This window comes from Syngnathus leptorhynchus, chromosome 3, assembly GCF_054491065.1.
Source record: "Syngnathus leptorhynchus isolate UIUO chromosome 3, UIUO_Slep, whole genome shotgun sequence".
NCBI classification, from domain to species: Eukaryota; Metazoa; Chordata; class Actinopteri; order Syngnathiformes; family Syngnathidae; genus Syngnathus; species Syngnathus leptorhynchus.
In genome coordinates, this window is record NC_141197.1 from 19,034,230 (window position 1) to 19,060,501 (window position 26,272).

Here is a 26,272-nt window from a genome sequence, read left to right on the forward strand (position 1 = left end):
ATAACCCATAATATATGAATTCTTTTTATGTTTTATTTTATTATTCTTTTTATTATTCTTTTATTCTTTTTTATTATTAATTATTATTATTATTTATTTACTATAATATTTTATGTATTTCTTTTATTATTCAATTTATATATATATATATATATATATATATATATATACATATATATATATATATATATATATATATATACATATATATATATACATATATATATATATATATATATACATATATATATATACATATATATATATATATATATATACATATATATATATACATATATATAAACTACAAAAGCTCAGAACGCCATGTCAACGTGCTTTCTCACTGCGGATAATTTGAACAAAATGAGTTCATAGGAATTCGATTCTGCCAGCAGCTCGAGTTTCTTTCAAATAATTGTAAACGTGCAGTGCCAACCCTAAGGTATACCACCTGCTCTGACACCCCCACCGGCAGCCGCCGACCTCCCACACACTCGCACAACTAGAGTGCTCGAGGGCTCAGGGAAACACAAACAAACAAAAAAGCACAATTCGGGAAACACACTGTGACATGACGATTGGTTGCTCACAATGAAACGCTGAGGGGATTTTTAAGAGCATAACATCAAGACAATTGCACTGTAAAGACACACTGACAACATTAAGTGCACGGCGTGCAGCTGCGGATGAAACATCTCTCGAAGACAGCGATGACAACATACAATTAACGTGACGGGAGAATAGATATGGCAGATGCGGAGTGACGGCTTCTTCAAACAGAGGAATGAGAAGCAGAAAATTGTGGGCTTTGTGACACACGAAGATAAATGGAAAATGGCTGACGAAACAAATACATGCATTGTTGTACTCTGTTTGTGGATTGTGTCAGTGGGCAGCTCAGATTTAAAATGTCGTGTTAAATGTTTTGTGTCTGAGTCTGTCTACATGTTTGTTTGAATTTCTGCTGCTTAAAATTTTCATTAGCTTGTCTATGGCGTTTCCCATTAAGTGTTAGCATTAGCATGAAGACAAAGTTTCAACTATGCGTTTATTTTTACTACAAAAAGTGTATTTCTATTTATTTTATGTCTGGCTTAGCAGCAAACTTCAACCTTGTACAGCAATAAACAGCTCGAATGATTTTTTGAGAGAAAATTTCTCTCAGCCAAACTGCTGCCTTTTGTAAAGAAAGTTGAGATCACTCGCTCAAAGTTCCGTTTATAAGTCAAAGTAGAAAAATGGGCCGAATGTCGGCTAGTGTCTTGAAAAAGTCAAGTCAGTGCATATGCATCACTGCGAATGACAACACCCAAAGGAGATATAGAAAGATTGTTATTGCATATGAAACAGCAATCTAATTACCTCGGATGACATTTTCATAAGAAACGACTGAAAGCATTTTAACATCTACCTGGGGGGTGTTGGTGGAAATAGTCTGCACTACTGAAAGCATACAGTCTGCAACATGAGCAGAAAGACTCCCTTGATCAACGTAATTGTCCTCCATATGGACAAATGTCACCAACAACATTAAATTGTGTAGGAAAATGAATGCCTTGCCTTGGAGGACTGGCGTCACCTGCCCAGTGCAGAACAGACACTTCCAGGGACCTCCATAATAAATATATAATGGGGCAGCCAGCGCAGGAAAGGCGCTGCACGAGGTTTTTATGACGCTCGTTTCATTATTCATGAAGAAGATGAGCTTTCGAGGATGCTTGCCTCATTGTTGCCTCGACTCCCATTCAATGGCCAGATCGTACATGCACACGTTCATTGACTGCTGCTCAAAGGGTTTCCCAGCTACTTTGTACATGTGGTTATTGCTTCCAATGGAAAGTAGAGACTTTGACAAAAAAAAAAACAGGCCCAATTTGTTAGTGTCATAAAGGAGGCAGTTAAAAAAGAAAAGAAAAAAGAACCAATGCGGTGCTGAAAATCTCGGGTTCAATAGCTCATGTCATCACATTAAAGGGTCTAACGCAGACATTTAAATATTTCATTAGTCTCCCACCTATCACAAGCCAAAGTGAAGGCAGCGCCTCATATAATATATTTTAAAGTGACTAACAATTTTTACAGGAGAAAAATACAACAGATGCTAAACTTGAAAAACATTTGCTTATCAGGTGGCATGATAAAAAAAATAAAATGTAAAAAAAATTAATCAATAAATAATATAAAATCAAATAATCATAAAAAATATACGTTTTTTTAAATCTACTTGAGACAGAAATGAGGAAAGAAAAAAAGTTTGCTTTGGTAAGCGCAGAGCGGGATTGAAGCATGTGACTCGGCCTTTCAACCAGCACTATCGACATCTTGATCTGCCTTCAGCTCAATATACGGGTCCTTTCCTTTCCCAACTCTCTGGAGAGTCTGGAAGAGATGGCATTAAGACTGTGTTGATATTCCGAGAAGGTTACACTGTCTGGGTCGCCACAATTACCCCGGGGGGTGAAGAAAGGCGACAAAGCGATGAGCAGATACCAAAGCAGAAGACAAGCCAGGAAATCCAGAGCTAGACTTGGGCTCATCCAAGACCGGTGCATTTGCAAGCGAGACACTTTGGTTTTCCAAGCACACATTGTGTCTCCGAATAAAACCGAGAGCCTCTCCGCTGACACGCACGGCCATGATGGCAGAACATGAATATGTGATTGCGCTCGGGCGAGCAAACAATGGATGTGGTTTTCTTTAATGTGGCCTCTTTGCTCCGGAAAAGAAACACGGGTAGAGACACTTCATGGGAAACCAACTCAAAGACAAGCATGCAAGTAATGGAGCAGACATTTCAGAGAACTTCACAATAGCTTCATTAGATGTGATTTTTCTTTCCGATACTGACTAATAATGTTGGGGGGGTAGTTCCTGTTTGATTAATTCAGAAGATGGAAAAGTCAGATGATGGGAGTCAGACAGTAGCAACATTTTTTACATTAAAGTGCTTCGTTTTTTTGGCTAAAACGGTCATTGGGTTAAATTAGAAAATATTGACATACAATATAAGTCAGCACAACAAAACAAACAAGGAATTTGCTGAGTTGTTTTTACTTCTAGTTCTGGAAAACCTTATTTCTTTGTTGAAAATGCAGGAAAGGCAATTTTCACATCAGCAAAATTGAAATTTTGAGTTGGTCCCACTTTTTACTTTTTAAAAACTTTCTTCTTTTTTATGACTGAGCCCACTCAAAGGGATTTTTTTAAGTTAAGGGAATTGGAGAAAACATTTCTAAAAATCTAACCATTGCCTGTGTTCATCATGCGTGTCGAATCCCAAGCCGGCTTTCAAACATGGCTGATTCATCGAAATGTTAACCCTTCAGCCAGGTGTCCAACTCTCCCGCTGCCAGCATGTGGCCTGTTTGTCCGTGTGAAGTGGGCGTGTTTCAAAAACATTATGCTACTGCAGCCTGTGTAAATCAGTGGAACAGGGTGAGGAGCCTGAAGGGGGTTTGTTCACACCGAGTCGCTCGCGGGAAATCAATGGTGAGGGGAAACAAAGCTCTTCATAAACGTGAATGGCCTACACAGAAAGAAAAAGTCAAAGTAGGGAAAGAACAGTAGAATGCTAATTGGCGGGGGAAGTCGGGAACAATTTACGATAACCCATGAAAAGGTTGGAATTAGCTGGTCCGGCTATAAAAGATATAAACGTAGTATAGAAAAAATTTGAAACGTCTTAATTGAAATTGGCTATTCCGCAACACTGCCACAGTCTTGTCACCATACCAAAATTGGTCAAATACCTCCATATCAAGTTTACGCTAACAGCTAAAAAACGTCAAATGGTGCAAGTCACATGCAAATTGTAGAAGCTGTGTGTAAATGTTCTTTCGAAATGATAAATGAATGTCGTCAATCACAAGCACGGCACGCACATGGAAATTGCACACCTGGGTCACTTGAGATGAGTCAAAAAAGTGCATCGGAGGAAAAATCCATTTGGAACCTTCCCTTAGCAATCCGTGCTTTTTCCTCCCCACATGCCATTTGGCTCTGCTCCCCCCGATTTACATATCAATGTCTTCACTTATCTTTGGCAAAGGTCTTGTGGGCTGCCGGAGTGGACATGCGGAATGTGAAAATTATTATTTTTATTATTCACATTTGTCTGCGTGAGATAAACAAGGTGGCTATAATGCCAGAATGTGATCAACCATGTTTTAAAACGGCGGTCAATGATTTCAAGAAAAAGTATCAGGTGCTTTTCATCTTTGGGGCAATTCTGAGCGTGTTTGGAAAACAAATGGCGAGACTGTCAATTTAACACCTCCGCAAGAGTTGGTTTGATCTTCTACTTCCAACTCCAGCTCTTGTGGTTTAAAGTTCAAAGCTTTGGGTGAAATGTTGGGCGGATGACTCAAGAACTTGGGGGGTGAACTCAGGTTGACTTGCATCTGCTTGCCCCGTTGTTACATCACCGTGCTGCGTTTAAGGACAGCGGAGATTTTCACAATGAATGTGTATAAATAGTCTTTAATACTTTTGGGGGTTTTTTCGCATTCGCAATGTAATTACAGACGTGCTGATCTTTCAATGTGAATTCTGCTGTTAGTGTTAAAAAAAGAAAAGCCCAATCACTCCCAATGCACCTGAACATGATGAATAAAAGATTGAATTGCCTTCATGAAATTGCCAATTAAGATGCTCCCTTGCCAGGCATCTGCTGCGGAAATATCTAATCATGACACAAAGTCAGGAGCGACGGAGGTTCAATAAATTACATGGGATCAGCGAAGGAAAAAGAAATCGAACAAGCAATCTTCCATTTGTGAAATCGGCCACGCTGTTTTGCTCATTTCATCACGGCTCAAGAGTTTTCTGAAGCTGAGCCGTGATTGGTTGTGACCTGTGATGTCATTTTCAGTGGCCAGCAAGTGGCAAAATGGCCGCCCAGTGAGATGGATAAAAACAAGTTGATTCTGCCTGTTTAATTCATATTCCACAAAGAAATCATTCACCTTCACACTAGTTATGTTGCACAAAACATAAAAAAATAAAATAAAAATTGGGGTTGACTTTTCTTGAAGGTCCAAGCTCATCACTTTTTGGTTCTTTTATCACAAACCTGTTTGTGATAAAAGAACCAAAAAGTGATTGAAAAAAGGAAACAGAATGAACTTAGTACAACTAGTCCAAGCTCATCTTTAGCACTGATGGCTGAAAATCATCTTCTAATGAAAGCAGCCTGTTACAATTCATTTTCACAAATGCTCCTTGTCCCTCGTCTCCATCTTATATGTGAACGTGGGGGAACGAAAAGAAATATTGCGTCCCTCTGGCATTCACACATTTTCGATGTTGGAGGTGAAGCATTTCGCACTGCATTTGAATGGGCTGTTTTCCATACGCCACCACGGGACCGTTATCGCTAACCCAACGCTGAGATACGGCTCGGGCTTTATTGCATTTCCATGGAGCAGAGTGTTTCCCCGCTCCTTATCTCGGGCAGCTTGCGGTGATCCTTCACCGGGGGCTTACACCTCTCATCAATTTTGCCCATCGCTCCGTTGAACGCTGGCTTTGATTGGCTGTCAGTTGAGGCTGCCGCGGCAGAAGCAAGTTCTCATTGGCTCGACTGTGTTCTTCATTAGAGAAGACCTGGACGGAAGGCTGACCCCAGCGCATGTTGTGATAAATGGATTTTGCTTTTCCCCTCACACAACACGTATGGACGGACACACATCTGCGCATGCCCAAGCTCTCTTGTGACTTGAGCATTAAATCTGGAAAAGAGCTGCTTGCAACCTTGAACAGTAGAACCTTGAAGCACAAGTGCTCACCAAAGGCCAAATTGAGAGAAGCAAAATCTGAACGGCCTCATTTGCTTTCCTGAAGAGGAAGAGGCCTTTGATTTTGGCAAGTGCTGCTGAGCCCAATGTGACCTTGACTGAGTGTTCTCAACGGACATAAAGTCTTCTCCAGTAGGAATTGCAGTCTGACTAGAAAATGAATGTATGCTGTGTGCAAAAAAAATATCACATTTAATTTGCTGTATGTATAAATGAAGTAGCCTAAAAATGTGAACTTATTTCTATATTATTTATATTTATATAATATATTTCATATATATTATTATATAATATATTATATGTGTTACATTTGCATATTATTATGTATAAATGAAGTAGCCTAAAAATGTGTATTTATTTTTATATTATTTTTATTTATTATGTTTTTATATTTTGATATCATTTTTTTACCCAGTATGATGCTGCTGCAGCAAAGATTTAAACCTACAAAGCTATATATGTTGTATTTGTATATTATTATGTATAAATGAAGTAGCCTAAAAATGTGTATTTATTTTTATTTCTTATGTTTTTATATTTTGATATCATTTTTTTAGCCAGTATGATGCTGCTGCAGCGAAGATTTAAACCTACAAAGCACATGTTTGCTCACAACACAACAACAACATGCTGCCGTTGCACATTTGCGTGTTGAAGTGCTTTGAGTTTTATCTCAGTCTGCACAATGCATCAAGGGAGGCCGACATCTGAGCTTCTGAGTCAGACCAGACGCCATCATTGGAGCCGTTATCAGCGCAGCTCCAGGAGGTCAAAAGCCTCACTTTGCCGTTTCAGCCAACCTGTACCGTCCCTCTTCGAGAGCTGAAGCTCATTGGGGTTTTGAAGGTTTTTAACCATAGACGCAAAAAAAATTTGGGAATTGAAGACACCAAAGCCAATAAATAATATTTTGCCACAGTTGAGCTGCTTATTGATGCATTTGTCTCCGCCTGACCAAACAAAACTAAATCACTAATGCTGCTGTGCACTGATGTTGCCTTCATGTAAATTAATTACTCAAGGAAGCTATGCTCGTTTAGATCAATATTTGCGCAAACATTGGCCGCAAACGACACGTTAGACTGCGTACCCATTTATCATAATCAAGCAACCGATGGGAAAGATAATATAAACTGAAAAATATTCTATATACTTAATTAAGGTTTTATTATAGAAAAGCATGTAGTCGCTGCTCAGATTTAATACTGTGATACTATTTCATTATTTGAAGCATCAGCAAGGGTGTTTGCATACATTCCAGACTATTTACCACGAGACTCTGGTCATGTGGCCTAACTAATGATCTTAATGAGATCCACATCTGGCATGGCAGCTAATTGCAAACATATTTCACAAAATTGCATACGTGACATTGAGAGAATATTAGTCCCATGTTCTCAAAGTCATACACAGAAAATGTGCATTATTTTGTAGAGGTAAGGTACTGGCAGACTCTCCAATCAAAAAGCAACATTATTGCATCATAGCAAAAAAAAATAAAAAATACATTAATCCATCAAAAATCAGGATCATAAATAGACAATTAGCATCTGGATTTTTTTTTCCTTACATCATTCCAGTAATTAATATTAAAAGAATTTTCCTCGGTTTTGAAAGAACATGTTTCCAGATGCGAAAATTATCAATCAACCAGGAAGGACGGCCAAATTAGGCAGACTTCGCTTGCTTCCTGGAATAATATTTGATCAGCTACAACTCTCAATGTTATCGATTAGAATTCTCATTGGCTCTTCTCATCGATCCCCACAGACGGTGATCGTTGTTTATATGAACGCACACCTACACACACACCTCCGGATGTCAATTAGAATTAATTGTAAAAGGCTTAAAAGCATTTAGTGACACCAAAGTGCTTTGTAATGAGATGGTGGTGAGACTATAAGCACTATCGTACTGATAGTTAAAAATAAAGCAACTGATTGGGAATGGGGATGCATCGTGTGTGTGTGTGAGTGTGTGTGTGTCCAAGAGTGTGGTTTGTGGCGTGCATAAGTAAAGACTCTGTCCTACTCATAAGACTTCCATTAAGAGCTAAGGTTGCATGACGGCGACGTCCTTCGGCACCATGTTGGATGACCTCAGGCTGAACATCTGAGCAGCCAAATAAAAGCCCAAAGGAGAATTTGATCCAATTGAAAGCAAGTCCACCTGCTTTTATTTGATAGTAATATATTCTGTCAAAGGGGCGGGGTTAAAATAATCATGAGTTGGGGCTGCCTTTGATATAACCTCACAAAGACTGATGATCACGTTGATCCCCTTGATCTTCTGCTTCTCACATCCATCTTGGAGATAGCGGAGGGGAACCAGGTGTTAGTGATCGAGAACCTTTTGCTTGGTCCTTGACTTCAAGCCGGAGGCCACAGTCTGACCCGGCCCGGCAGCTGTGCATACGACACACCTGGATCAATAACAGCAGAGGGCCTCTATTGATTATGTGCGTAATTGATACGAGACTGGGGGTCGTGGTGGAAGAGACGGTGAGGTGAAGCCAACCCGAATTCAAGTAAACATCATATGGTGACCCGTTGTCTCCTCCCAGTCTGGACAATAAGAACGTGTCTCCATGGTAACAATATAGCCTCTTTATTGCAATGGCAAAGGTCACGTGAGGGCCAGGTTGAGGAGGAAGTCATTGAAAGTCCCTTGCAACAGCTCTCGTATCTCCGACGAGACCTTGGACGAATTAGGAACGCAGAGCACATATTCGCTGAGATCGTTTTGATCTGCAGGGTTGTCAAGGCCGTGATGGAGATTATTATATTGATTCTCGGCTGCACATATGATGCAATATTCTGCTGTCTGATAGGAGGAGCTGTAAAAAAAAAAAAATTGCAAAGGAATGCGCCAAATCCTTCTACAATTAGCAAGGCAAAATGTGCCATTCATTTCAATTGATTGCTTCAGATCGAGTCACATGACAATAATGTGTTCTAATGCCGAGCTTAGTGCTCCCCGAGGAACCAAATGACTCAATTACAGCATGTCTGCAAAAATCATGCAAGGGCTAACAATTTGCCGAGCTCGGAATGACCTCCTGGGGCTAATCCTCAAGATGGCCAGATCTGTTGTAATACAAATATCAAATAAGACATCAACGGGAAGTTATCATATATTCATATTTATTCCAAACAGAAATGCTAGATTCCTCACATCTGGAATAACTACAATTACAAAAACATGAAGCTTTTTTCTTCCATGTTTACAAGCATGCAATTTCACTAATCAAGTCCGACACGTTGTCCTTAAAAGGAAGAAAAACGGGATTCGAGTTATAATACCGTGAGCTACTTTTTTTTTTTTTGGGTCCAGCTATTTAAAACACTGAGTTGACTTCTTTTCCAGCAGAGTGAGCCGGACCATCACACACCCTGCTGGGTGCATCGCTCACAGCAGCATTTCTTTGCTCACACGCCACACACTCACAGAAATAGAACATTGGAAACTGCCACCGAGTGCATTATTCAAAAATAAATAAATAAATATAAAATTAAATAAAAAAATATATTTAAAAAAAATCTAAAACCATTATTTTTTTTATTCTAATGATAACAAATAAAAATATAATATATACGTATGTATCAGGACTGACATTTGTCCTGAAAACTCCAATTTAACGTTTTTTTAACTGACAAAAGATCGACGGCAACTATAGACCCTTGTTTTGAAAATGTTAGTATCTGTGATGGTGCAATCATTTTGATTTGCAAAAGTCAAGCCCAAAAAGCATCCTCACAGTCTCAGCCACCTGTCCTTCATCCTCCCTCAGAACGCCGGGTGACGGCCAGATGGCTTTTGAGGGGCCGAGCGGCATCTCACCCGACCCCACCCCCCAACTTCAACGCTCCAACTGGGGTCCCACCTCCGCCCACTGACCCGCGTCCAAAGCCCCCAACACTTGTCAGTGCTGCATGAATGGGCTAACATTGTCTTTCAGCAAAACAAACGCTGGCTCGCTCTCTTTTTGCAGCTGCCTGCTTTAAGGAACACTTGTTTTTCGGGGAGGGGGGGCATGTTTATGTTTTGAATACAAAATTGCCCAAAAACATTTATCTATTACAAACCAGTATGTCAATTTGGGAAAGGCTGAAATCACTCGCCAGTCTCTTTGCTTGAATTAGTTTCCGATAGCACAAGATGATCAATCAATCAAATCAATCAATAAAGCTCTTCTCAATGACAAATTGTCAGCTCCCTCAAAGCTTTCCCTTTCTCGGCCACAATCCAACCAATGACTAAAGCTTTGGCCGACAATTGGGTGCGGATCTTTGCTGAAAACGCAGAGCTGCTCAAAGAGCAAGCAACATAAATTGAATGCACAATTTGTCTTCACGGGCCACATAAAATGATGTGGTGGGCCGTATCTGGCCCCCGGACCTCGAGTTCCACACAGGTGGTTTAGAGAACGCTCATTTTAATCAACAATTTAGAAAAGTCAAACAACTTTCCATACATATCATGGAAGACATGAGCAAAAAAAGAAATCAAGAATACTGCAGTATTCTGTGCCAGTATTGCGATTCTTCCCATTTTAGGAGAGCCAAGCAGTCAGCAGCACACCCATTCACGGTACATCTCATTATCCTCAAGAAACTCACCCATCAAACACCACTTAATGAGCAGTCAGTCATGACAAGAGAAAATAATACATTTGCAATGATTCTGATTGAACAATTAGTGTCAAATTCTCCTTCCCCGAAACGTATTTACATGTCATGTAAATTACATGATCTTACATTCTCAATTCCAATTCAGGTGTGAACTAAACCTATCATACACATTTTATTTGACTTTTCAGTCTTTGTCACTCAGCTAATGTACGCTAAAATGAGCAATTTCAAACTGACTCAAATGTAATATAGGCTTCGTTTGTTATGAGAGGAAATCTATTTAAACTTTCCAACATTCTATTGTTGAGGTTATCTGAAGAGGTTTGAAGATGCTAATGTACTACCAAGCGAGAGCGTCGGATCATATCTTAAGCCTTGATGTCACCCAGTGAGATGTTTCGACATTCTCTGCTGTCCATGATTGCTATTTCAAAAAAAAATGATTGTGTGGCGCAGTGGAGCTAGGAAAGCCACAAAGTGAACAAAATCCAATTACCATGCGCCGGTGCCGGTATCACGTATAGAATCTTGAACTCACGCAGTCGAGGTAATTGTCAGGGGATATGAAACCTCTCATAATACTCCGATAATATACAATCTGTCGTATTGGCTCTTTCAATTGACTTGGCTCAGGTGAGCATCGGCTGGGTCTAATTCCCGGGTGAGTGTCCGACCTCATCTCGGGTCCGACGTTTTTTGAGGAGGGCCGCGAGGCTTCAAAAGGAAACGACACGTGTCGCGGCGGATAACTCATTGAGCGTGCGAGAAGGGCAAAAACTCAATTTGGGAATGGTATTAGGTTTGGTCACCATGGTAACCGCAAAGCACTTTGGCTGGGATTACATAAATATCAAGCCTCGGAGAACACAGGACACAAAAGCTTGTGTCATTTTTGCATTTGCGGATGCTCGGCTTTGGTAAACAGCAGCTGGGACTTTTTGGACGCGCCGCTTCATATTCATGTCGGATATATTCCCAGGTGACTAATTTCGCACGGCGGATCAAATCAATAATTTCAAATTATAAAGTGACTTCTACAGCAACGCATACAGGCCACACCCAAACAAGAGAATATACCGCACGTGAAAAAGAGGAAAGGACCCAAACTAGACATTAATAACCATAATTCAAACGACGAGCATCACACAGTGTGGAAAATACCGAGCAAAGCTGAAAAGGAAGAAAAGGAGCCACTTCATCCATCTTGGTGGAAGGCCCAAGTAATCTAACACAACCGCAAAGCGTCACAAGACGACCTCAGAGATTTTTCATGCTTTCACCACCGTTTTGGCTTGGAATTTGTCCTGTCATACTTCTCATTTTGCTTCCTGGTTCATGTTGACTTCTTTGAAAAAGATTTTTCTTTACAAATACATTCACAGTGTAAAAGCCACACTACGTGAGATGTTTTTTTTTTTTTTCCAGATCTTACACAAAAAAAATGAGAACTCACCCTTTTTTGGTCCTCCAAGCCATGCTGGACAGGTCTCCTCCTGGAGTTCTGTTTTGCACAAACTTCTGCCCCAGCCTCCATCTTCCCATAATATTCACGCTGGTGCACAGGTCGTCAGGGTATTTCGGTCCCACTCGATTCGTAGCAGCGGGGCGTGAACATGGATCCAAAAAATGTCTGTCCATCAACTTTGCTTCATTAAATAGGTGAGAGTCAATCTCGGAGAGGGTCCCACCTCAGCCGCCAGCCGTGACGCACTCATAGCGTTCCTTCACGGTTCTCTGTCTGGTCTGAAGTGAGCGTCAAGGCAGATGAAGGAAATCAGAGAACGGCGGGGTCCTTCTCTCTTCCAAGACCGCCATAGAGATTTTGCAGGGTATTATCATCATAATCCTTTCTTTTGGACAAGAGTCAGTGAGGAACACATGGGCGGGCCTCAGATGCTCCCGAGTAGCATCCGCCAATTATGAAAGACAACACGCAAAAGCTGGTACCACTCTCAAAGGTCCGGCAGGGAGCAGCTGCTTGGGTAGAGGAAGACAAAAGACGAAGCAAAACAATTAAACATCTCAAAAGAGATCAAGATAATCCTGATCAAAAGTCTACAATTTGTTCCAGTGGACCACTTCATTAACTATTTTCAGATTCAGAACTAACTTTCAGCACTCATGTTAAATCAATCACTAAATTAAATGTCAATTTTTAGGTCGCCCACTGAGGCAATCCTATATACAAATATTGACATCAACATATTACTGGCGCTGATATATATTTATTTTTGCATTAGTTGGGTAGCCTCCCGGTCTTTCGTCTTATTCTCAAAGTAATTCTTCTTAGCATCACTTCATTTTGAGTCATATATTAGGGGGCATGTCGAAATCACAAAGCAAAATTATAAAAATCTAATAATATATATTAATTGCTTGGCAGGGAGCTGGCCGCTTATGCCAAACTATTGAGCGCATTACTCACAACGTCACGCATGACCATTTTTACGTGATGTTATCCTCAGGTACGTGCAAATTAGACTCTTTGTTTATTCTTGGCTTTAATAGGAAAAGGAAATGAGAATTTGCCTGAGTGCCTCAGGTGTGCTGTTGCACGTTTCCACCTGACCACAAGCTTGTCAAAACATTTTGGACGAATTTAGTCAAATTTATAATCATTTTCAGGCAAAGGGTCATCATGCATTTTTTTTTTCTATTTTAAAAATGAATTCAAGTGTTCCAATCTGTCGAAGGTTGGAGGAGCGACACTGCAGCATCCCTGCAGAACATTCTGCGCCGAAAATATAGACTGGGCTGAGCTTTTTATAAGGTGCAAGAAAAATAATTCACGCACAAACTACGGGGGACTAACTAACACTAGATAAGATTGTTTTTTTCTTTTTTCATAAAAATAACTCTTACCTTGAACTTCTCGGTATGTTTCGTCCTCGCGGAGATGATGTCTTATGCGTGATGCTGTCCCCTGGTCTGTGAACGGAGCAAATGATGCGTTAAGGTGTTGTCGGAGATTTTGCGTGGGCAGGGCTGCGAAAATTGACGTTGTCGCGTGGGAGAGAGGCGGGGTACACCCTTGACAAATACGAATTAAGATTGTTCCGAAAGTCCGTGGTTCGAATGAGAAACTTACATAGTCTGCCTAAACAGAACTGTAACTGGGTCCGTTTCTTATTTTACGCATGAGAATGCGTCAACCGCGCAACCAATTTGAGTATTCTAATTTACCAAGTGTCACTAAAGTACCCATTAGGGTCCCACGCGTTTCCTCTCGCGCATGTAAAATGACGTCACTCGCGTGTTTCTCCCTCAACGTCGAAGACGCTCCTTGGTTTCCATGGCGACACGACGCAGGCAGGCTTTTAGCGCCGCGTAGCGATCAAATGCGGATATGTCAGGAGAATTCATAATCCAAAGGTAGAGAAGTGAAATCAGATTAGCTACTACAGTTCAAACAGGGTCATGGCGGGCTGTCTATCAATTATTAAAAGACCAAAGAGTAGTAAAATGAATGATGATGCAATCACATATTAAAAATACATCTTTTATAACCGTTTGTAGTGAACATTGACCCTATGAAACATAACAATGACTCCTTCCCATTTCTAATACTATTGGGCAGTAGCCAAGGCACAAAGAGCAGTGACCGTTAAATCACCATTATCTTATTGGATAACGAAAACAACAATAAAAGGTTCAGTCCAGTCAAATCTAAGAATTGCAGGCTGACGAGTATTTAAATCCAGTCTCTCAAAGTTGACCAGCCAGAGATATATATTTTTTTCCTACATTCCCAAGATGTCTTTATTCACGGAAAGAACTGTAGAACTTGCTGCCTGCCTCTCTGAGGCGACAATCTGCTCCGGTGACAACTGCCTCGTTCCAACAAATAACTTTCATTCAACATTGAGTCTGGCGTTGAGCATTGTGGTCACCATCATGCTGGCAATCATCATGTTCAGCATGGGCTGCGCCGTGGAGGTCCAAAAATTTTGGGGGCACTTGAGGAGACCCTGGTGCATTGTTATCGGTTTCCTCTTTCAATTTGGCATCATGCCTTTCACTGCATTTGCTTTATCGGTCGCCTTCAATGTGCGACCTGTTGAGGCCATTGTCATCGTTATTCTGGGTTGCTGCCCTGGAGGCTCCGCTTCCAATATTATCTGCCTTTTCTTGGATGGCGATATGGATTTAAGGTAAGAAGTGTCTGGCTCTTCTTAGAGTTGCTGCTATGTTGTATGAATCAAAGGAACTTTTCCAATCATCTTTGACTATTGATCGTTGGGTCTGAAAACAATCCCAATTTTATTTCCCTTCTCTTCAGTATCAGTATGACAACCTGCTCCACCATCTTGTCCTTGGGGATGATGCCACTATGTCTGCTTTTATACACCTCCACCTGGACTACTTCAAGCAACATACAAATCCCATACGATAGAATTGGTAAATATACAAAACACATTAAGTACTGGCAGCCAGATATCGGAATACTGTCAAAGGAATATTTTGTTTTACGCGCTCGTCAGCCTTTTTTTTTTTTTTTATCAACTTTTCTTGCGCCACGGACCGGTAACGTGTCAGACAATATTTTCACGGACCGGCCTTTATATAAATAGATAAATAAATGTATCATAAATATATAAATACGATGAAATAAAATGATACGACCGGCATAAAAACAAATACAAAGTGCATACAATTAAAACTCACCATTAAGTATCTGCTCCGTAGCTTTGTTTTGGTCGCTGCAGAAAATCCCGTTGCAAAGGGAAGCAGGGTTTTCAGCCTTGATTTTAATCCAGTTTTCTTTTTCTTGTAAATTGTAGCCTCTTTTTCTGTCTCCACATTGGGTCTTTTCCTCTTTCCAAAGAAGCTTTCCAAACATCTCTTTTTCTTAATCATTTGTGCTTGCTTCTCGGGTTTGACTGGGGTAACATGTCATGTGACCGAGAGGAGCGTCTTTACCTGAATTCACCTGTGTCAAGAGACACAGATACACCGACGGATGTAATTGGGAGAGAATCCCCAATTTTTTAAAATATTTTTCAAAATAAATTCTTGCTCATTTTTGCTAACTTTGCAGGCTCGACTGGGGAAACATATCATGTGACCGATCAATATCGATAATTGATTGTCGATAAAAAATAAATAAATAAATAAATAAATTGTATATGTGTATATATATGTTTTTTTTCTGTGCAGCCCGGTATCAAATTACCCACGGACCAGTACCGGTTGTAGTCTGTCCTACGTAAATTGAAATATTTTTTTAAAAATGACTTTGGGTTTCCTCCTCAGGTCTCACGGTTGCAGCCATCCTTGTCCCAATCACTGGAGGAATATATATTAAACATAGGTGGCCCCACATGGCTCAAATAATCCTAAAGGTAGGAATTTGGATTGTACTTGTCGACAAAGTGATAATTACTGTACATTGTGAATGATTTATCCAGGTTGGGACCGTCACAGGCTTTAGCTTCCTTGTCATCGTATCTGTGATTGGGGCAGTTCTTTACCAGCATTCTTGGAACCTTAACCCTTCCCTTTGGATCATCGGGGCTATCTACCCTTTAATTGGTTTTGGGATGGGTTTCCTTCTGGCCCGCTTTGTGGGTCAACCATTGTACAGGTAAAGTTCATGACGTAAACACTTTCGAAATGTTAAATACTAGTAGGCTACCATCTTGTTAATAATTTGGCATCAGCATAAAAAGTGTGTTTTAGTTTTTCTCGGCTTATATGCACTGATTATCAGGGGTTTTTTTTTTTAGGTGCCGAACGATTGGTGTGGAGACTGGCTTTCAAAACTCCCAGTTGTGCAACACCATAATCCAGCTGTCCTTCAGCCCCGCTGAACTGGAGATTATGTTTGCCTTTCCCATTCTCTATAGCATCTTTCAACTGGCGTGGTCTTTCCTGATTGTTACAGGTAAGCTTTGAGGAGTGCCTCAATTAAGTGCATGTTGGCTTTGTTTTTACACTATTGAACATTGCATACCAGAATAAAGATGATTAAAAAAAAATCACATGTTATATGATTATTATTTCAACTCTTCTTCAAAAACTGGACTGCACAGAGCGTTTAACCACAATATATTTTTTTTCTGGTCATATCACATTGTTTGTTTTGCTACAGGCAATGAAAGAAAGTCACATAAACTGGTCAAGACCAGTCACGGCTGTTCAAATGGTTAACTGGGAATTGGAAGAGACATGTGCTCTTAATGCTAAGCTGTATCATAAAATAATAAAATACACAGAGAATATATGAGGCCACAAGGCTGTAGGCAGTGAGATAATGATCAATGTTCATGACAATAGAAGCTGTATAAATGTAACATTTAACAGTTGCCGCCACAGCAATTTCAATGATGATGATGATGTTGAGATGATGATCAATTCAGAGTTCTTGCATTTTACTCCACAGGATACCAAGCCTATAAAAAGTCCCGTGGCCTTGGATCAATTCAAATAAATTGTGGATTTCCATCACTGGAGGATGGCTCTGTAAATGAAGCAAAAAAGACACACTATGATTTGGACAACAGTGCCTTTGGATTGAACAAAGACGAAACGGCACTTTGACAACAACACCACCCAGCTTTGATTTTATGGCTCTGCTGCTGACTTACCAAAATGGCCTCCACAAGCAGGCCAACACTGTTGACAGCTCCAAAGTGTGAACACAAAAACACAGACTGGGCACTGTGTGCAACTGAATTACTGTATTTCAAATGTTTCAGACATATTGCCTATATAGAATCATGTTTTGAGACATTATAAAAACTCATTAAAATTGTAAAAGTGGTGTGCGCCCTCCTTCACAAAGAAAAGTATATTTAAATGAGTACCATTTAGTTCCATTGAGTACAGACTGCTTTATTTTGCTGAATTTCATTCTTAACCAATTAATTTAGAAAAAGAGATCTACCAATCGTTTACAGGTCTTTGACTTGGTTATTTTCCCATATTTGTCAATAAAGTGAGGGGTTAATCTCAGGCTTCCTTTTATTTATTAGACTGAAAATACTGATGATGATTTTCTGTGTCATGTCAATTTAAATATAATCTTGTGGTTCAATATTTCTGTTTGAAAAAAAAAAGATGAAAAGTTAAAACCCCGATTTTACAGCGTATGTATGGTATCGTTGGCTATTGTCCAGTATTGGTCTCGTGACCCACGCAGAGGAAGTGTCACGGCTCGTCAGTGCGCATGCGCGAACCGGCAGCGCTAAACTTTCAGATTCAACTTTAGTCCACTGAGGGACTTGCCCAACTTGTTCGGCGGATTTGGGATCTTAAACCCATTGGGTTTTTTCAAGCCATTATATTTGACGTACATTTTCCCCTCAATAAACAAATACTCTTTGAAACATTTGGATTTACCTCAGAATTAACGCGACTCAAGTCTTGGATTACCATGATGATAGCTTTATTGTAGAATTTGGTAAGTGTTGTCCTCTTTTTTTTCCTCGAGATTGTAGAATTATTTTAAGTGTGTTTTACTTGTTCCTGAAATATGATGTGTTATAGCTGTTACGTGGCGCGGGGGAATAAACCCACACGTCAGCGCGCGTTTGGAAACGACAGCTCAAGTTACAACCTTCTTCTACAACAAGTCATATTTGAAACGAGGCAGTCTTGACTTTGTAGTGATTACATCGGGCTAAATTTGGCGCAATAGTGCGAACGTTTGTGCCTTTTTCCGCTGTAGGTTTATTCCGCGCCAAGGATTTCAAAAAGTGTTTACCTGCGCGGGACGATCGGGTGACTTCCTGTTTGGCGCGTTCTCATTGGCTAGTCGGCACTAAAAGGGCGGGAGTTGCCCCTTGATTCGACCGATTGAACGTCACTAAGGGCCAACCACAAACTGTTTTTTTGATTCATATTTTTTGAAAGAATATGTCGATTTGAGACATTGAATGTGAAATTATGATATACAGTATTTTTGCGACATATTTTAGCCTGAAATCAGACAAGGAATAAAATTAGTATGCTATTCTAAGAAAGTTCAAATGAGTTTACATCAATAGCAACAGTTATTCTGGTATTAAAATTTAAAATTTGCTTTTCTCTTTTATTCCAAGTTGGATGATGGCTTAATAGCCCTTTTTGCTTATGGTAAATCCTTGAAAACCACGAGGGAAATACAATTGATCATGGGCCCGCTCACGACACCTAAAAAGGCAGGACAATCAGGGTCTGTTGATCCATGGACACCAACTTCCAACCTGAAAATGCTCATCAGTGCTGCAAGTCCGGAGATTAGGAACCGAGAGAAGGAACTGTGTCCGCACCCTGAATTGCACGAAGCTCTGGATTCTTCACAGGTATAGAATATTATTATGTACAAATCTTACACTTGTGACAGACATCCATGCACTTACATTTTGTTATTATTCTTTTGTAGGGTGTTGAAAATGGAGATGAGTCTGAAAAATTGTTAAGTAGAAAAGAAAAGAGTCTGGGTTTGCTCTGCCATAAATTCCTGGACTGCTTTCCGGATTGGCCCGACCCGACCGCCAACAATGAAATCTACCTCGATGACGTGGCCACCGAACTCCGTATGTCAATCGTGTGTACGGGTAGACGCATAGTTTGAAGTTGCCTGTTACATCTTTGATGTTTTTGTTTTTTTTCTGGCACAGATGTGGAGCGCCGTCGCATTTATGACATCATGAACGTGCTGGAAAGCCTGCACATGGTGAGCCGTTCTGCAAAGAACCGCTACACGTGGCACGGTCAAACCAATCTGGCCCAGACCTTGGCCGTTCTCAAGCAGGTGGGCGGGGAACAAAAGTACTGTCAGCAGATGCAGCAGATCAGACAACGCTTCCTGGATAAAGAATTCGACTTTGATGGCGACGAGAAGGAGAACCAAGAGTCGATGCACTTGGAGAACGGTGAGCAAAAAGAGCTCAATTTTGTGGAGCTACCTGGAGTGGAGTTCAAAGCAGGTAAGGTTGGACTACTATTATTTTGATTTAAAAATCCAACACGACTATAATTTATTTCTCTTTGTCCGCAGCTTCTGTTAATAGTCGTAAGGACAAATCTCTGAGAGTGATGAGCCAGAAGTTTGTCATGCTCTTCCTGGTTTCTAATCCTCCTGTGATCAGTCTGGATGTGGCTGCCAAAATCCTGATTGGAGAGGACCCCAAAGCAGATCAGGACAAGAACAAATTCAAGAGTGAGTGTAACTTCACTGTCCCTTAGGTTGAAAAAAACAAAATAAAGACAGTTGATGATAGTCTACATTGTGAATTGGTCTTCAGTAGCCGGCATCTGTTTATGTTGTGTCTCTAGCTAAAGTGCGCCGACTTTATGACATTGCTAATGTGCTGCGGAGCCTGAAACTCATCGAAAAGGTCCACGTAACGGAAGAGAGAGGGAAGAAAACGGCATTCCAATGGGTCGGCCCAAATGAGCTCCCACAAGTGACGGGTATGAAGGCAGCTCCTGTATGAGCGCAAGGTTACCTACTTTCAAATGATTTTGCATTTTGTTCAACAGTTCTAGATGTGACAAGCACCCCCTCCACGTGTCCACCCAATAAAGCAAAGGTGCTGGGGTCCCGCCCCTCTGTAGAAAACTGTGCCAAAAACCTCTTTTCATCACCACCCGGGTCTAAACAAAGCTTCACTCGACACCCGTCTCTCATGAAGCTGGCCAAGAGCATTCAAGATGACCGGCGCAAGATCAGCTCGGCTCCCAGCAGTCCTGCCAAAGGTGCTGAAAAAAAAATCTGTGTGGAGAAAACAATGCTGTTTATATTTTAGTATTAACTTTTTTTTTTTTTGCCCAAAGCTGACAGTGACTTTCCCAGCAAAATGGCCCAACTTGCTGCTATTTGCAAGATTCAACTTGACCAGGAGTCAGCGTAAGTTTCCTCGCATACATTTAGTGTAGAGATTGAAATTAGAGCTCCTACCACTGCGCCCTGGTGTCATGTATTATTCATTTTGTATTTGCGCCGACTTCTGCTGCAGTACCGGAGGCGACCATCCAAAGGAAGTTTCCGCCGAGACAACGACGACGTTTGCGAGGCTTCAGCCGAGCGTCTCCATCCCGGCGGATCCGCCTCAGGCATCTCGCTGTACTCCAAACGAGAAGGCTCGCGGGAACTCAAACTCGCACGGCACCCCTCTGGCTTCCTGGCCTTCGGGCAGAGTCGCCTACATCCCGGCGCAGTGCTCCCCCCTCATCCCCGTCATTTTACCCCCGCAGTCGGGCGGGCGACCCTACGCTGTTTATATGCACCCGTCGTCTCTCCGGCCCAACAATCTGGCCAGACCGCAGCCGACCAGTTACGCCGTACGCTCCATGACCTTTGAGGAGAAGACTGGGCGCGGCTCCACCGCCCCGTTCGCTGCTAAGATCCAATCCGCTTCGAAGGCACCGGACGAGAGCCCCTCGTTGGTCAAACGGTTGCGTTCGGACTCTGCTGCGGAGAGCAGCCCTTCCAAAACCAGACGGACTGACTCCATCCTCAAGGTAAAGGACACACACTTGCACGTGAAAAAAAAAAAATGGATAGGGTGCAAATAAAAACAAATTCACAACTACAGGACACCTCCCCAAAGCCACTTCACATCCCCCAAGCCCGTCTGAAGATTCTTCGCAGCTGTCAGCTGTCCAACCGACCCTCCCCTCGCGCCCTCCACCTGGACCCAGAATTCATCAACACTCCCGGCAGTGGCGTGATTGCGCAAACACTGGAGCAGAGCTTGGAGACCTTTCTGGACAGGGATGACAAGGCGGTGACTTCCGATTGCGAAGCGAGTTTAACGCCCGTCAGAACCACACCCGTGCAAATTAACACTGAGGTAAGTGAGACCACAAACACAACATTTCAAAAACAATTGGATGACAGATTATTGATGACTCCGCCCATATCAGACTTTAGTGCCGGCTGGATACCTGATCCCACTCACCCAGCAGCCCGTATTCACGTGCAAGGAAAATCAGGGCTCGGCAGCAGAAAACAACAAGCCATCTACTCCTGCTTATGTCTACCAAACACCTACAGCGGGTAAATAACTATTTCTGGCTCATTGACCGTAAAACTGCCGTATAAAACTCACTTTATTATACCTCAAACAGGATCCAGACCACCCCCAGTCCAGGAAGTGACTCCCACCAACTTCCGTCTTCACGGATCGTCCACAACTACCTCTCCGCACCCAAACCAGCAGATCCAACGTCTTCACAGCCCCAGTCCCGCCATCCTCAACTTCACCCTTCAGAACCTGGGTCTAATATCGGGCTCCAGTCCAGGAAACGCCTTCGCTTCACCGCAAACCCCCGAGCGCTCAAACGCCGTGCTCAGCCCTCTGACTCTACAGCAACGAGGGATGGTTTTCATCAAGCCCGTGACGGTCCAGCAATCTCCGCACCCGGTGGCTCTAATCAGCATTCAACAGGTACACACAGCTACCGATTGAGACCCAATTGAAAGTCAACCTAACATGAACATTGTGCATTTTTGTCCTTGCCTGTAGCCTTTAATGACGACCCCCAAAGGGACAGGACTCCCCCAGCCCAGCTTCTTCCACACACCGGTTCCCCTCTCCCCTTTGGCATCTGCAGTGGTCTCCCCCAGTGGACAAGCGGCCCCTAAAACTGCTTACATCCCTCAAAGAAAACTGGACGTCAACACTGAAGAAACACTCTGATGTCTGTATAATGTTTGTTTTGTGCTTGGGTGAAGGTTTTATGCATTATTTTCCTCCATTACTTTGTTTAGAATGTTGCAATGGTCTTGACTTCTGGGGAGTGCAAATGATCCCGCCTAAATCCGATGGTTATTTTCTTTCGACTGAAAGTTTTAAAAACCGACCTGATTGATTCTTAGTCGCCAATGTTAAAAAAAGAGAGAAATCTTTGCACATAGTATGTACGTGTACGATTACCCTTTCACAATGGAAATGAGTACGTAAAAATACTTTTGTTGAATTCTGTATAAGGTTAATCTGACAATTTGATTATACTTGCTTAATTTATACAAAACTAATTTCAGATATCCTGCTACATAAAAATATGTCAAACATAAAAAAACATTGTCTGAGATCATGTCGCTTGTTTGTGTCTGACATTCGCTCAAATTATCTTGAATAATGTTTCTTCAGATATTTCCCCAATTTGCAAAAAAAAAAAAAAACACACATATTTGGTTAATTGAATATTCTAAATTGTCAAAAGGTTTGAATAGTACTTTTGTTTAATGTACCATATGATTGACTGTTTAAGAGGATGACCCTCACCTCCGGTCCAAAATCAGTTCTCTCCCTCACTAAATGATTTCTCTAGCATTCAAATATGAGTCACTCCGAAGATCCAGGTTCCCACTTGTATGAATACATCTAAATTCATTCAACTCAATCTGGTGTTAAAATAGCCGTGCGGCAAAACACGGTCATCAATTCCGCCCTGGTTTATTGTGTGTAGGTTAATCCCTAAACCTGCATACAGCTGAGAATCCGGGCACCCGCGTCGCTCTGGAAGTCGGTAACAAATGTTTGCGGGGCTGACGGTCAAGGCCTGTGATGAAGGGTCAGAGGGCTTGGCTCAGTCACAAGTTATTTTAGGAGGATACTTTCATTGAGGCGTCACCACCGATAGTGAGTTGGGACTTATTTAAGCCAGCCCCGTACGCGCAACGCCACACAAGCGCACGGACGAAAATCAAGGTAAGATCTGACTTATTTGATAGAACAATCACTTATTGTGATCGGGTTTTTTTTTTGTGATCTTGGCTTTTGTACAGCTTCTATTTATGAAAGCTCACATACCATAGCTTTGAGGTATTGGACATACCAGAACTGGGAAAGACCTTTAAGAGACAGTCCTTTGTTCAAAATCAATTCTGCTCGAACTGAAGTTAACAAGGAAATAAAGCTGGATGAGAGTTTATTGATCGGGTTTTCTCTGACCGTTTAAAGTCAGTGTTAGTTTTCTGTCAACCTCCCATGGCATTTATTTATACATAATCATTTACTACTTAAGTATTCAGTTACATACTAATTGAATAAGTACAAAAAAATGATCATTAAATTTTTTTTACAATTAATTAAAATAACTTCATCTGAAGTATGAGTATTTCAATTCATCTCGACAAGTGTTGTGAAGCCAACAAATTTTTTTCCACCATTGTTTCCATCGGTGTAGTTTACCACTTGGATATGAATCTCCCCCCCCAAAACAATCCAAAACATTTTCTTTCCACTTAGATGCCAAACTGGGGAGGCGGTGCAAAATGTGCGGCCTGCGAGAAGACCGTCTATCATGCAGAGGAGATCCAGTGCAATGCGAGGAGCTTCCATAAAACCTGCTTCATGTGCAGTAAGAACTTTCCTCTCATCATCCCAAAAAAGCAAATGTCATGATGCTGCCATGTTTTGGAGGTCACATTACCATCTGCAGCTGTCCAGGCTTCCTATACTTGACCGTATTTGTTTATCTGCCCAAGATTCGGTTGCAACCAAAGACTACGTGATGACTAGTTTGTTCCACTGGGATGTCTGAAAGGCCTCCGAGATAAGCCCGTGACTCTGCGCACTGGTGGTCTTTTCTCCAAGCTTCACCTCGCACTTTCATCTCTTGCTATGAATAGAAATGCAATATCTAACTATGTGTAATGGCTCTGCTGACTGATAAAACTTGCTAGCTGCTGGTTTTGTTTCACCGTCACTCCAGTTTGACAACGTGGCCAGACCCGATCACAATGGTTTAATAATAGGCTGCATAATCATCATTTCTTCCCAAATTTGAATTTGTCATCTTACTGCAATAATGTCCAGACATTGGTAGGCAAAAAGATCCCAATATTATATTAATATCAGATTGAAACAGTAGTTTCAGTTTTATCAAACAGGTCACATCATTACACAGTTTGGTATCGGCGATACTGGCCCTGTATTTACTTGGGATCGGGTCGAAACCAGAAAAGCAGACCACACAACCTGACAGCCTTTCTGTTTGTTCTGCACAGTGAGCTGCAGGAAAGGACTGGACAGCACCACCGTAGCCGCGCATGAGTCTGAGATCTACTGCAAATCTTGCTACGGCAAGAAATACGGGCCAAAAGGCTACGGATACGGCCAAGGGGCTGGAGCTCTCAGCTCAGATCCGGTTGGACAACACGCCAACCAGCAACCTGATGAGTATGATCAAAATGAAGTAATCCCTCGTTTATCACGAAATCCGCGAAGTACAGTCACCCAAAAAAAAAAAAGTACTGGGCAGGCTAAGATGCTAATTCGCGATCCTGCGAAAACGGGATTTTTAATGAAATGTAAACAAACATTTGAAGCAATACTACATTGTCCTAAAGGTTAGACACATGTTTCCTCAATTTATAAGTTTTATTTTGACTTTTAAATGTTTTTTTAATTTTGGGAAAAAAAATCCGCGATGTGTGAAGCCGCGATGAACGAAACGGGAAATAGCGAGGATCACTGTATACCTAGACACAATCAGTCACGTGACTCACATTCACAAAAGATGACAATTGGTCCATTAATGCATATTTTCACGGACCAGCCTTCATAGAAATAAAGAAATTCATAATGAATATATAAATAAGAGGAACTAAAATGATACGACTGGCACAAAAGCAAATACAAAGCGCATATAAATAAAACTCACCTGCTCTGTAGCTTTGTTTTGGGACAGGACCGGGACGAGCGTATTGACTTGAAATCACCTGGGTCAAGAGGCACAGGTGCGCCGACGGATGTAGTTGCGAGAGAATCCCCCAATTTTTTATATTTTCAAAATAAATTGTTACTAATTTTTGCTAACTTTGCGGGCTCGACTGGGGAAACATGTCATGTGACCGGAACGAGCGTCTTGACCTGAATTAATTGATCGTCGATAACATATAATGTATAGATATAAATATTGTTTTTCTGTGCGGCCCGGTACCAAATGATCCACGGACCGGTATCGGTCCGCGGCCCGGTGGTTGGGGACCAGTGCATTAATGGGTCCAAATTTTACAAGTGCCATTATTTCCTCTTTCCTAGCTCTAAACCACGACAAAGATCCACAAACTCCACTTCTAACAAGTTTTCCCAGAAGTTTGGTAGCTCTGACCGCTGCCCTCGCTGCTCCAAAGCTGTCTACGCGGCAGAGAAGGTGATGGGAGCAGGAAAGGTAAAGAGCGGCGCAGATCTTCACCTCAAAAGATACTTTTATAGTTCTCTGACTTTGTCCGCTTAATATTATCAGCTATTGGGTTTCACTCAATAAGCTGATAAAATAATATATATTAATTTTCATGACTTCTGACTGGGCCAAATTAAATGACATATTACTGTTTGAGTTTTTGTGTAAAATTAAGATGTCATTAATATTTCTGAATAATTTATCAATGTCTGCAGCCTTGGCATAAAACATGCTTCCGCTGTGCTATGTGTGGTAAAAGTCTGGAGTCGACCACAGTGACCGACAAGGACGGAGAGATCTACTGTAAAGGTACAACGATTCAAAACAAGCAAGGGGAAAAAAAAAAGTATATAATTTATTGTGCTTTTACTTTATTTTTCTTCTCAGTTTGCTATGCCAAAAATTTTGGGCCAAAAGGATTTGGACTGGGCAATGCTGCCATGTTGGAGGAACGAGAGTGAACACTGGACGTCGGGAAGGATGAACATAAGCTAGCCTTAAACTAACATCAGAATAGTAATAAAAACGCTGACTTTCTTCTGGTTTATGTTTGTAATAAACCATATTTGTACCAAATCCATAAACTTTCTATCGTGCTTTTTTCTCTTTGGGTTGTGGGTGAGCTGGAACTTATTCCAACTGTCAAAAAGTCCCGTTAGACGTTTGTAGACAATTTCTTTTAGTGTGTGAAAAGAGACAAAAACAATCTCAGAGCCCACACCT

At 41.3% G+C, this 26,272-nt stretch overlaps 4 protein-coding genes across 6 annotated transcripts in view; 3 read left to right on the forward strand and 1 right to left on the reverse strand.

Moving 5' to 3' along the window:
• nav2a (neuron navigator 2a) overlaps window positions 1-15,343 on the reverse strand; it is an 84,740-nt gene extending 69,397 nt beyond the window's left edge. Inside the window, exons 1-3 of one of the 3 annotated variants that reach the window (XM_085908462.1) lie at window positions 15,092-15,343; window positions 13,289-13,354; window positions 11,880-12,400 (exon numbers count right to left, since the gene is read on the reverse strand). In XM_085908462.1, the coding sequence (XP_085764588.1) occupies window positions 11,880-11,960 (81 nt within the window). In that variant the 5' untranslated portion in view covers window positions 11,961-12,400; window positions 13,289-13,354; window positions 15,092-15,343. Of the gene's footprint in view, window positions 1-11,879; window positions 12,404-12,851; window positions 12,929-13,288; window positions 13,355-15,091 lie in introns of those variants that run through there. The other 2 variants (XM_085908463.1, XM_085908464.1) reach the window with 2 other exon arrangements.
• LOC147059628 (ileal sodium/bile acid cotransporter-like) lies at window positions 14,180-16,966 on the forward strand. Its single transcript, XM_085907204.1, has 6 exons — window positions 14,180-14,577; window positions 14,706-14,824; window positions 15,680-15,768; window positions 15,835-16,010; window positions 16,153-16,310; window positions 16,809-16,966. Exons 1-6 carry the CDS (start codon window positions 14,180-14,182, stop codon window positions 16,964-16,966), a joined length of 1,098 nt encoding a protein of 365 aa, XP_085763330.1.
• A 605-nt stretch (window positions 16,967-17,571) lies between these two features.
• e2f8 (E2F transcription factor 8) lies at window positions 17,572-22,441 on the forward strand. Its single transcript, XM_085908466.1, has 13 exons — window positions 17,572-17,828; window positions 18,469-18,711; window positions 18,792-18,945; window positions 19,030-19,338; window positions 19,410-19,571; window positions 19,688-19,825; window positions 19,895-20,110; window positions 20,189-20,261; window positions 20,371-20,875; window positions 20,950-21,207; window positions 21,281-21,413; window positions 21,485-21,804; window positions 21,883-22,441. The coding sequence occupies exons 2-13, from the start codon at window positions 18,541-18,543 to the stop codon at window positions 22,054-22,056; spliced, it is 2,613 nt and encodes an 870-aa protein (XP_085764592.1). The 5' UTR covers window positions 17,572-17,828; window positions 18,469-18,540; the 3' UTR covers window positions 22,057-22,441.
• A 575-nt stretch (window positions 22,442-23,016) lies between these two features.
• csrp3 (cysteine and glycine-rich protein 3 (cardiac LIM protein)) lies at window positions 23,017-26,115 on the forward strand. Its single transcript, XM_085908472.1, has 6 exons — window positions 23,017-23,070; window positions 23,611-23,722; window positions 24,372-24,543; window positions 25,408-25,537; window positions 25,765-25,858; window positions 25,937-26,115. The coding sequence occupies exons 2-6, from the start codon at window positions 23,611-23,613 to the stop codon at window positions 26,008-26,010; spliced, it is 582 nt and encodes a 193-aa protein (XP_085764598.1). The 5' UTR covers window positions 23,017-23,070; the 3' UTR covers window positions 26,011-26,115.
• Window positions 26,116-26,272: the final 157 nt, after the last annotated feature.